The sequence below is a fragment of the Parasteatoda tepidariorum genome, chromosome 8, assembly GCF_982258835.1.
Source record: "Parasteatoda tepidariorum strain Cologne lab strain chromosome 8, Ptep-v5.0, whole genome shotgun sequence".
Classification (NCBI taxonomy): domain Eukaryota; kingdom Metazoa; phylum Arthropoda; class Arachnida; order Araneae; family Theridiidae; genus Parasteatoda; species Parasteatoda tepidariorum.
Window position 1 is genome coordinate 99701856 of NC_141762.1, and position 12820 is coordinate 99714675.

A 12820-nucleotide genomic window follows, 5' to 3' on the forward strand; every position below is an offset into this window, starting at 1 on the left:
GGTTGCTGTAAGGTTACATGCTTTTATGGGACAACTAATCCATGATTTTAAATATTTTATAAAACTAGTGAAGTAAAATATCAACTAAAAATGTAGCAAAATTAAAAATAAATTTTCCAATAAATTACAAAAGGCATTAACAAAAAATGCACTTGCATTTCAGAGCAAAATTCTCTACATAACTGAATTCAAGAATCTCTGATACACAGAAGTTACTTTTTCGAAAACAGCTTATTTTATTACGATTTTCAACTTATGCCAAAAATAATTTAAAGAAAAAAATCTGATTCTTCACATTAAGTATATCCAAATTAATTTGTCATTCTTTTGTTTTGTATATTCACAACTGCTAATGAAGAGGCCCGGGATTGCCTGGTTGGTAGGGGACTTGGCTCATGTCCAAGTGGTCGTGGGTTCGATCCCCGCAAGCCGAAAACTCCCCGTGTAGTAAATGGTGACTGGTGCGCGTTAAATCTGTCGAGTCGCAAAGTCCTCCATGTTCCTATAACAAATCAATACCTCTGGGGGTACTGATTCAGCAGTTTCCTTGTTTTCTGGATTGGTTTAAGATTACAAGGCTACGGAGTTGAACATTAGTAGTCGTAAACCCAAAATTGGGTCGTCGGTCCAACGATAGATCTATCTATCTATCTATCTATCTATCTATATATATATATATATATATATATATATATATATATATATATATATATATATATATATATATATATATATATATATATATATATATATATATATATATAAAGGTGGGTAGAGAGCATTCACCTTCCAATAATGTTAACCGGGTTCGAATCCTGGCCATGCCTGGTCGATATGAATTACACCAACTACAGTGCTGACGTAAAATATCCTCACTGGTAGACGGATCACGGGTTAGAGTCCCCTTGCCATCAGGATAACTATGGGATGTTTTCGTGGTTTTCTTCTCAATGTAACGCAAATGCGCACTGGCCGAACAGTCTCCGTGTAGTAAATGGTGACAGATGCACATTATATCTGTTGAGTCACAAAGTCCTCCATGTTCCTATAACTGGGGGTACCGATCCAGGAGTTTCCTTGTCTTCTGGATTGATTCAAAATTACGAGGCTACGAGGTTGAACATTCGTAGACGTAAACCCAAAATTGGGTCTTCTGTTGTTGTTGACGTATGCCTGCTTAGGCAGAGGGGGTGCGATTGTTCTTGTTTTCCAGTGGCGCCATCTATGGGCAAGACGACTTCTGCCAAACCATACGTCGCACCCGTTTATAGGGCGGACCCATTTATACATCCATTCCTTCAGCCACAGATCGCAATTTTGACCGGAATCAGAGAACGATCGATCTCCAATCCAGTACCCCCAGAGGTATTGATTTGTTATGGGAACATGGAGGACTTTTGCCACTCGACAGATTTAACGCGCATCAGTCACTTTACTACAGTCTTCGGTCGGCGGGGTTCGAACCCACGAACTCTCGAACATAGGCCCAGCGCCCTACCGACCAGGCTATCCCGGCCCCGGGTCTTCCGTTGAAAGACGGAAATAAAATGAAATATAAAAAATAATGCTAATGATCTTCCACAAGATCACACACATGTATGTTTTGAGACATAAATTTTCTGTTAGTTAAATATTAGAACACAGTTAGTTAAAAAAGTTATGTTAGTTAAAAAACAAATATAACTATTATTTTATTAATGTAGAATAAAGGAAGTAACTTGTTAAGAAAGAAGAAAGAGTCATACTCACTTTTTTTTGCTCCCACACGTGTTATTTACACACGGATCAGATCCACATGGACCTGCCTTGAAATGATTCTCTTTTAATCCAGCACATCTAGAATTGAGAAATTATTTGTCATTTAACCAGTTGAGTTCAAACACCTTTTTTTTGTCATTTTTTCAATTCCTTCTAATTAGTTCACACTCTCCCTACATCTTGTTCAAATTTTCAATCCTTCATTAAATACTTTTTATTTATACACTCCATTAAATTGAGATGAGCGAAAAATGAAATGGAATTTTCTGATGGGTTAAGCGTTAGTCATTGTTTTAAATTTTACTATAAGCTATTCAGTTTTTCACATATTTTAAAAATAACATCAGTGATCATTTTTAACTTATAGCTCTATTTGAACAAAAAAATAGTTTATTGCGCACATTAAAATATTTAATTATTTTATATTCGTTGTGTCAGATAAATTCAATAAGGAACATGACGTGTGGTCCACGTCACCAAATTTATACTTTTATAGTTGTCTAATAGTTGTCCTTTTTTTTTCTTTCAATTCCTGCTACTAGTTCACACTCTCCCTATTATCTCGTTCAAATTTTCAATCCTTCACAAAATACTTTTTATTCATTCACTCAAATACATTGTTTTTAAAACTTCTAGTGGATGACATTTGATGTTAATACAGTTTTATTTCAAATATTAATTCATTCATTAAATTTAATTCATTCATTTTAGTTTTATAGGTGAGAAATTTTTTTTAATTATTTAATTAAAAGTAACTAAAGTAAAATTTTTTCTTTGTTGACCTAAGAAGGAATCTACTTTAATTTTTTTTTATTTTTAATATTACTTGTTTTATACATAAATTACAAAACAGTTACTTTAATTATTACCTTATTTTCTTATAGTTTTATAATTTTTTTAAAGAAAAAACATAAAATCTGCATTCGAAAATTTGAAAGGACATTATTTTTCATTTTAAGATCATTTCTGATGATTTTTAAGAGATCTTTTTTTAAACTTTTCAGATCATCAATGAAATGTTTAAGAAAGTGCTTAATAACAAAATTAAAAAATTTCTTAGTAAACTTTTTTTATAATTTTATAACAAAAATTATATTTTTTTCAGCAACTGCACATGTTTGTAAAATTGTATGTGAAAAAATCCATTAGTAGATTAAATCACAAAGCTTATACTTGTTGTCTACAAAATCTTGGAGGGATCATAAGAATTGAACGGAAATGGCTTCCCTATTGTGTTTGTGCCTTTTATTTATCTAAAATTATCTTTTCTAGTAATTATTGTCAAAAATTGCATTTAAATGGGTTCAGTTTAAAATATTTAATTGTAATTTAATGATTTTGGGGCAAATGTGACAAGATCGCTAAATTATTAAATTACTATAAAGCAGAGAATGCTATTTTCGACAATAAATTATGGAAAAAATAACATGAAATTGAGATAATTTAAAAAAATAAATAAATCAAAGGCGGAAATATTAATTGCACGGCAGAAATATCAAATTCAAAAATGAATAAATAAATAAAAAAAAATAAATTGTGATCGCCTTTTGGCGATCCCAGGTTACACATTGGCAAAATGGTTGTCTATTTTTTATACCCTTTTTATTTCTGATATTCACCTGAATTAGTGTCGAAAACGATCCAGTGTGAACTGTAGGTTAGAATTTCTGCTTCTTAATTAAAACAATTAAAACAAAAATATCGTTCAAATGATAAAATTCTCTTTTATTCACAACTCAAGAAACATTTATGTGATCTCTCCGGTCCCCTATCTCAAAAATAAACTCACCCACTTAATGCATAACAAAATTAAAAGTGAAAAAAAAAATTATCAAACAGGAGCGGTCTTAATGGCATCACGTGCAATGACGACGCATGCGCGCTGTTTACTATTACTCTCGAACACAGTTGAAAAGTGTGATGACGTCCAAATAAGGTGCACACGCCATCAAATCCAAAACAACACCCACTTTGCCAATGGGTCATAAAATTTTACGCGTACTTGAAATCATTAACGAATAAATAGTGAATATTTACCCAGCTATACAAGGATTTGTATACGTTTTGCCATTTTGTCCGCAAACAGGGGAATAATAATTTAGACAGGAACAAAATGCATCTGAAATATAAATATATTTTAAGAAAAGAAAGAACGAAACATATTATTATGCACAATATGCAAAATAAAAAATCTTTTTGATCTACTTATTCAAGTACTAACTTGCTATCTTCGCAGACTAACCTCTCAGACAATATTTAAAGTTAAAAGAATAAGACACGGAAAGCGTATCTTCTTGGAGTAAACATCACTTTTCTCGAAGATGACTCTTTTTCTATTTTTTGTCAAACATAAATATGCTTATTCCTCCTAATTGCATTTCATTTTCAAGTCTTTTAAATTTATTAAATTCAAATACTAGAACATTTTAATGCTTAGTCATAATAATAATCATTAATAACAATTAATTATTAAATAATAGTGTGGTGACCTGCCTACTACAACTCTACGCTGCCAGCCTGGTATTCCATAGCAAGGAAGAACACACACACAAAAAAAAACTAATGTTTTATTTTTGCTTTTTGATAATTCTCCTACTTTTAATATGTACTTTATTATTATTATTCAAGGCTGTTTAATATATTATATGTTATAACAAGAAGTGCGTCTGCATATTTCTCACAAAAAGTATTCCTCCACAATAGTTATCCTCTTTTATATTTCCTTTAATTTTTTATTAATTGAAAATATCATAAACTTTATTAAAAAAAAGTCAGTTCTTATCAGTTTTTGGCACTATAAAGTAAAGTTCGCCATCAAGTAGAGCAACTTCTGTACGAATTATTGAATAAGATATTATTGTGAATTTTATTTGTGTAAAAAAAAATATTGACACCAGTGCATAAATGCGATTAATAGGGAGCAATATATTATTGAAGTGCGTACTCATTAGTCGCGGGTTTATGGGTGAAAAAACATGATCCTTATAACTGTGTATTCCAAACGTACATAAATTATATGGTAAAATTCTAGACTAGCCCACCTCTTGGCGACTTTTTGAAATCTCGCCAAGTTGGCGATTATTACTTTAAACGTTGATTTTTGAATATAAAGAAATTACAAATTTAAATTATTACCAATTTATTTGTAATAATTTAAATTGTTTAAATTTATTTAAATATATTTATTTACTTAAATTTATATATTTGAGTACACACGTTGTACTCAAATATATAATTGGGTCACACTATTAAGAATAATATAAATTGGCAAAATTTTTTAATCTAGGTTTAAAAGAAATTAATTAAAACTGTTTGGTAATGCTATTTTAATAAACGTAAAGACTTAACTTATAAAAGTAAATACCCATTTGTGCTTTTAGCTTGAACATTGAATCGAAATTATTTTTTGCTTTAAAATGTATTGTCACACAGCGTAGGGACCCACTTGAGTACTCTAGCTAGTTGGAAAGACGATAATGAAGAAATATTGCTTACCTGATACTAAATTACTCAATCCATCACATGTTCTGATACATCTCAATTCACCACTGAAGCAGAAACAAACTGTACAATTACTCACATACTGACTTTGGTGCCCTATTTGACAACAATAACATTCCATTATTTCACTTCAAAGGATATATATATATATATATATATATACAGGGCTCGAAAAAACTCAAAACTTTTACCCGTCCCCGAGGACGGTTTGTCCAACAATGAACCCGTCCTCCTTTGAAACTAACCCGTCGCTTCTAAATAAATCAAAATATTATTTTCTCTTATTTATTACAAACATTTATATAAATCGCACAATGAATTAGTACTTACTAGGATTACAAATACTAGGATTGCATTATACAGTAATAAAAGGAATACTAGGTTACTAATAGGAACCCAGTATTTCTTTTATAAAATAATTTATTTCTTTTATGAAATAATTTAAATGACAAATGTCAAGTTCTCTGGAATGTCAATTTATCCGAGGGTACCGCGTTTTTTAAATGAATCAAATATGACGTTTGCCAGTTCCACAATCAAGCTAATGATTTACAGAGGTTTCTGCACAAAAATCTGAAAGGGGTTTTCCATTTAGGTAGATGTTCATAATTGCGTTTAACGCTTCTTGTTTAAGACCAGTACGTAATGTTTTTTTTTTTTTTTTTTTTGTAAGTTTATTGCTGAAAAGTTCCTTTCTACCGCTGCAGTACGGGAGACAGAGAAAACATCAATTCCACCATGCGCAGTATGTTGCTGTATTTCCAGATTAGAGGTCATTTTAGAAGCGAGGCGCTAGACTCTTGTAAGATAACAAAAATTAAAAATGTGTCACCAACATTAACGGGAAAATAGCCGGAATTTTTGACCGCCGAGGACGGGCGGACGGGTGGTTTTTCGAGCCATATTGATAGAGTCCTACATTGATAGGGCTATTGATAGGGCCATTGATAGGGGATTGTCCATCGGCTACATTGATAGAGTCCCCTTGCCGTCAGACTGAACATGGGAGGTTTTCCGTTTCATGTAACGCAATTGAGGGTTAGTTCCATCAAAAAGTCTTCCACAAATGCAAATTTCTCCCAATACTTAAACCAGGAGTTCCCTTGTCTTATGGATTGGGTTCAAAATGACAAGGCTACGTAGTTGAACATTAGTAGTTGCAAACCCACAAATTGGATCCGCTGTTTAATGACGGTTATAAAATTCGTACCTTATAAAAAAAAAAAATAATCAGCTATAAATTTGTTGAATCACCTTGTCGCCAAACTAAGCGTGGAAAATTTCCTCGCCATGTAACGCAAATGTGTGTAAATTTCACCAAAAATTTCTCCATGAAGGCTAGTTTGTCCCAATGCTGGATCCCTTTAGGGTTGGTTTCAAAATTGCAAGGCTACGGAGTTGAGCATTGATAGTCGTGAAATCAGAAGTGCATCGGCTGTTCTATGCCGGTTATAAAATAGCTCATAGTGACGTGAATAAAATACGATTAACTGTGAACAGGAACCATAGATTTCCTTGGGTAGTTATAAATTATGCAAATTTGCAGCATAGTACTTCATTTAAAACGTGAGAGCTGTCATGAAACTGTTTCCTTTTATTTGATAATCCATTCAGGCGACAACTCCGGTGGTTATGAAAAGCTTCCAGATTCCACATGGAATTAATAGAAATTTATTTTGGATAGAAGCTGTCTCGTTGATTGCCTGTCCATCATCGAAGCCATTTACAAAATGGTTAATTTTAATACGGTCCTTCGTCTACTTGTCCTCCTAGTCAGTGTCCTAATCGATAAATTCCTCGCCGACTTGTTGAGATTTGTGGTATAATGATAAGGTGACCATTCAAAGACAATAACGCACAGATATAGTTCGTTCTCCAGGAGTTGGCACTTGGTTCCGCCTTCATCAAATGGTATCCGACAATACTATTTATCTATTTTTGGGAGAATGATGTGAACAATCCTGAACAAGGTTGCTTATTTAGCTATCGTCTGACAAAAATATTTATTTCGCAATCTTTATGTGCAATTTTTTAAACATTAAACATTTCATAAATTTGATGATATTTCTCTCTTTTGAGTGTATAGTTTGCCCTTTTTGAGACATTTCGCTGCAATATATTTAATTAGCTAGAATAACGAAAGGTTTAATAGCAGATGATAAAGCGAAGTGACTGAAAAAGAATTCGCTGTTTGCGTTTCGCACGCATGAAGGGCTGTCTCAATTTCAAGCGCAGAGACGTTTCTCCTCTTACTCCCTCGCTGAAACGAACTCTTCGTCCGAGTAGGTGGTGCCAAGCGCCAACTCCTGGTGAACGAACTATACGTTGTCCATGATTGCAAAAAGAATGCTTTTATGTGATGTTTAAAAAAAAGTGTTTCCGCGTTCATGTAAAAACAAATTTTTATTTTGAGTTTCTCCAATATTGCTCCTGGATAAGAATACTATAACTCGCATTTATTTCTGATTGGATTATTTTAACCCTAAAACGAATAGGAAAAAAAAGAATGCTTACGTATTTGTTTTCCGAGAAAGGAGCAATTCCCCTTGTTTAGGCAGGATACAGGGAGGCAGTTATCTATCGACCCCTGCTTGTTACAGTAGCAAATGGAATTGCAGTGCTTGCCTTTCGAAATCCTCGGTATTACTGTATAAGTACCGCCCGGTACTATCAACTGAGAGACTGCACCCATCCTGCAACCTGAAAGAAATTATTTGTTTCTTATTGCTGTTGCTAACACAAGTCAAAATTCTTGATGGTCCCATCAAAATGTTTTGATGGTTCCTGTTGTTTTCAGTGCGATTCACGATGGTCCAACATCATTTGATGGTTACTTTCATCCAACATTTTCCAATAAGCGTTCATGGTGTTATGCCAATACGTCATGATATGCCAACAAACTTCCATCATTCCATGAATCTACTCTATGATGGATAACCATCAAGAGAAGTTTAATTCTCATGGACCAACAATCCGTGATGGTCCCAACTATATATTTCCATGATTTTTTAACGGAAATTCTTATTGGTTCTCAGGTATATACCATCAAAACAAATTGCTATTCTTATGCTGGACCATCATAAATCAGTCCGAATTCCTACATTAAGGTAAAGGCTACTCATGTTGGTTACCATCAGAAAATATAATGTTTCATGATAGAATTATTGAAGGTAAACCATCAAGATTATGTTGGTCCATCAATGGAAAACCATCAAAAATAATTTTGACTTGGGTAGTCAATAAACTGCTGAGTCACTTTTTTGGGCCCCTTATCGACTCTTAACAAACCTTATTAAGCTTTTTTTATATAAAAACATGTTTCTCTATAAAATATAATAATTTTGTAGTTAAATTTGGTTAAAAAAAGTGAACTCGTTTTATTGTTGAGAGTTTTGTATCGCTTGAAAACTTATATTATACCTAGCCGAATTTACCCTCTAATCGTTAAATTAATCCCAAGACAAAATTCGTGATGGTCCCATCAAAACATTCATGACGGTTCAACGTCATTTGATGGTCACCATCATCCAACAAACTTCCATCTTTCCATGATGGAAAATGCTACCTTAATGCTATGATCATTAACCATCAAGAGAATTTTCCATCTCATGGGCCAACAAATCATGATGATTCGTAATGGTCCATGATGGTTCAAACTATACATTTCCATGATGGTTTAACGGGAATTCTTGATGGTTCTCAGAAATATACCATCAAAACATTTTTTTTCTCCATGTTGCATCATCATAAATCAGTTCGAATTCCTACATTGGGATGATGGTTGCTTATCATCGTTGCAACATTTGATTTCTAAGAAACTATGATGGAAATTTCTGATGGTTCAGCATGAATAAACCATCAAAACAAGTTGCTATTCTTATGTTTTAGCATCATAAACGAGTCCGAATTCCTACATTGGGGTGATGGTTGCTTATGTTGGATACCATCAAAAAATATAATGGTTCATGATGGAATCGTTGATGGTAAACCATCAAGATTACGTTGATCCATCAATGGAAAACCATCAAAAATTTCGACTTGGGAGGAAAGGAAAACACGTCGTTGGATGAAAGAGGTCGCATTTCGAGCTGCGTCTCAAAGTGTTTAATGGATGGGATACCTGGAAGGCAGATGAATGGCGAACATGATTCTCCTGATTGGCAGCTTCTGTTGACGAGGCACACTTCATTTTTTCCACAAGAATTGTTAGCTTTGCAAGGGTGGGTCACATCTGGGGCTGTATGGCTGTATTGACTTCTCTCTGAAATAATCATTTAATCATTCATCATTTATTCTGAAATAATCATTTAATCAATAATCATTAAAACATCATTTTTTTTTTAAAGAAAGTGAAAAATATTGCAACTTCTTTACAGTTTCAGACGGAAAGTTTCATTACTTCTCCACTAAGTCCCTATCTTAAAGATTTATACTCCTAAAAAATGTCCAATTAATGTATGTTTTTCGCGTGTTAATTGGTGTAATACGTGTAAATAACCCAATTAAGTATAAGTTTGTATATTCGTGGGAACTCCCCGATGTCCAACCTCACTATAGTTCGTTCACCAGAAGTTGGCACTTGGCTCCGCCTCCTCGGACCGAGAGTTTATTTGGAGAGTAACAGGAGAAACATCTCCGCTCTTGAAAATGAAACAACCCTTAATGCGCGTCAAACTCAAACAGTGAATTCGTTTTCTGTCACTTCGCTTTATCATAGATTATCGTTACTCTAGCTAGTTAAATATATTTTAAATTTAAAAACTGCTGTTTTCTCATCAAAATGTCTCAAAAAAAGGACAAACTATTCACTCATAAGAGAGAAATATCATCAAATTTATGAAATATTTAATGTTAAAAAAATGCACATAAAGATTGCGAAATAAATATTTATGTCATACGATCGCCGAATATCATCTTTGTTCACATCCTTCTCCCAAAAATAGCGAAATAGTAACGTCGGATACCAAGTGCTGAAGGCGGAGCCAAGTGCCAACTCCAGGTGAACGAACTATATATAATTTTGGGAACGCATCGCGAAGATAAAACACCCAATATTCCATGGACACAAAGATTGTTTGGATGTTTTTTTGAGACGCTTATACACGTAAGAATCCGATCATTAGTATATTTTTTAATCTTAAATATTGATTGAAATTACTTTTGAATTTTACTTAGTAATTGATTGATTTATTAGCTTTTTTAAACACTGGATATTTTATGTAAAAATCTCTGAGAAAAAGTATGCTATGAAAGGATCATTCAAAATTCACGCAATATTTAAATGTTGAGCTATTTTTGAGATGAAATGTTTAGATAAAAAAATACAGCAGACGTTTTAGATTTATGGAACAGATTTTATTTGTTGAGCAATATTTTCAGCAATGTTGAGTCTTTGATCGTGTAGTATAAGAAGTTTGCATCAGAATTGGCCAAACAAGTCATTCCATTTTGTTTTGAAGCTTAAGGTTTAAGAATTAAAAACGTGAGATTACAAAGGTGTGTAGAGAGCCATGGTGGCGCAGGAGATAGAGCGTTCACCTTCCAATGAGGTGAACAGAGTTCGAAACCCGGCAACGGCACATCAAAACGAATTCCGCACACTGCTTGCACCGACCATAGTGCTGACGTAAAGTGTCAAATGATTAAAATACAAGTAAAATGAATTGCAAAGTAAGGTATATATTAAACAAAATTTTGGAGTGGGTGAAGTGAAGTTGGAGAGTTATAGTGAACGGAGGGTGCTCCAAATGAAATTTTCCCCAAAAATGATCAAAATAATCTTTCTTCTTTTTATTGTTTATTCATTTTTTTTATCCTATCTCATATCAGGTGCTGTTGGCTCGTCAGTAACATTCTATAACTAGTCAACAACTTAGTGGGTCGGTCTTTTAGGGGGGTGATATGGGAGCGATTTAAACTGTGATCAGATACTGTGGCGATCTGAGAAGTTAAATATATAATTTGTCTAAAGTAAAACTCCAGCAATTCTTCTGGACCCGTGGCGGTAACTTTGACAAAACGAGGTATAACCATTTTAAGTATGGGTGTGGGGTCACTGTTTAGGATAGGCGAGAGAAAGGGAATCTTTTTCCTCACTGTATTGTGTTAGCCCTAGAATAAAGAGAAACTACCCTCCCTGAAATGCGCTATTCTTGTTTCCATAGCAGCAGCATGCCTGAGACTTTGTGGAGGGGGGAGTTCTTACCGTAGACAAACTATAGCTGTCTTTGTCATCAAGTAAATAAAGGCAAGGAGACATACCTAAGAAAGGTGTGAGTGAGATGCAGGGAGAATTGATTTCTGGTGGTGACAAAACATCACAGAGAGTATCGGGTGTCTGACCTTCCATCAATCTGCTACGATCAACACAATGACTCAGGAGATTCATGCAATCATTCCTAAAAATACAACTTATTTTATTCTTTAACACTTTAAAATTATAATTTTTTTCAGACTATGTCACTCAAAGGCTATGACAATATTCATGTTTTAATTAAGTTTTTTTTAAATAAAATATTCATGTGTGCGCAAATTCAGTCCCAATAGAGGGGTTATAACAAAGTGAATTAATCCTAATTCTGTCCTAAGAGAGGTGTGGTGGTTCAGAGGATAGAACTCTCGTCTCATAATTTCGAACGCGTCTCGCACCGACCACAGTGCTGGTGTAAAGTACCCTCAGTGGTAGACGGATCATAGGTCAGAGTCCCTTTGCCGTGAGGCTAACAATGGGAGGTTCTCGTGGACGTTTCGTTTCGTCTATAGAGGATCTACTTAACGTAGAGAGCAAAATAATAACTTTTGATTGAAGGCTTGGACTTTCACTTAGCGATCTCATAGAGGCGCGATGGCTCAGGGGATAGAGCGTTCGCCTTCCAATGAGGTGAACCGGGTTCAAATCCCATCGATGTCTGGTCGATACGAATTCCGCATCCGGCTTGCACCGACCACAGTGCTGATGGGAAATATCCTCAGTGGCAGACGAATCATGGGTTAGAGAGGGGGGTTTTCGTGATTTTTCTCCTCGATGTAACGCAAATGCTGGTTAGTTTCATCAAAAAGTCCTCCTCGAAGGCAAAGTTTTCCCCATACTTGATCCAAGATTTCCATTGTATTCTGAATTAGGTTCAAAATGACAAGGCTACGGAGCTGAACATGGGTCCTAAACTCAAAATGGGGTTGGCTTATGAACTACTGATATAAAATAAAAAATAAAGTGGAGGTAACAAATTGGAAGAGTATATTTGACAGTGTGAGTAGTGATGGCTCTTGATTGTCGTTGTGAAGAATTTGACCCTCAACATGAAGTCTTCCCAGATCGATGGGTACCAGCTCGTCTAAGGATAAAGGCGTTCGGTGCGCAATGCTGAGCACATTGCCATCATGCCGTTAGATACGAATTTAAGTCAAGAGGATCATGTGGCCCCCATGTCCCTATCACAATGGTTGGGGAATTTCGGTTCACTATATCTGGGACGTCACCATATCTGTTCCTCAAACAATTTTAATTAATCTTTCCATATTCCCCCCCTTTTATTAGACACTATTTAAATAAATGATCAAA

The 12820-nt window shown here is 34.3% G+C and overlaps 1 protein-coding gene across 1 annotated transcript in view; it reads right to left on the reverse strand.

The window, feature by feature from the left end:
* LOC107440939 (reversion-inducing cysteine-rich protein with Kazal motifs) overlaps window positions 1-12820 on the reverse strand; it is an 82267-nt gene that overhangs the window by 10320 nt on the left and 59127 nt on the right. Inside the window, exons 12-17 of the mRNA XM_087169501.1 lie at window positions 11521-11657; window positions 9380-9520; window positions 7774-7959; window positions 5254-5355; window positions 3796-3877; window positions 1750-1836 (exon numbers count right to left, since the gene is read on the reverse strand). Coding sequence (XP_087025627.1) covers window positions 1750-1836; window positions 3796-3877; window positions 5254-5355; window positions 7774-7959; window positions 9380-9520; window positions 11521-11657 — 735 coding nt within the window. The remainder of the gene's footprint in view (window positions 1-1749; window positions 1837-3795; window positions 3878-5253; window positions 5356-7773; window positions 7960-9379; window positions 9521-11520; window positions 11658-12820) is intronic.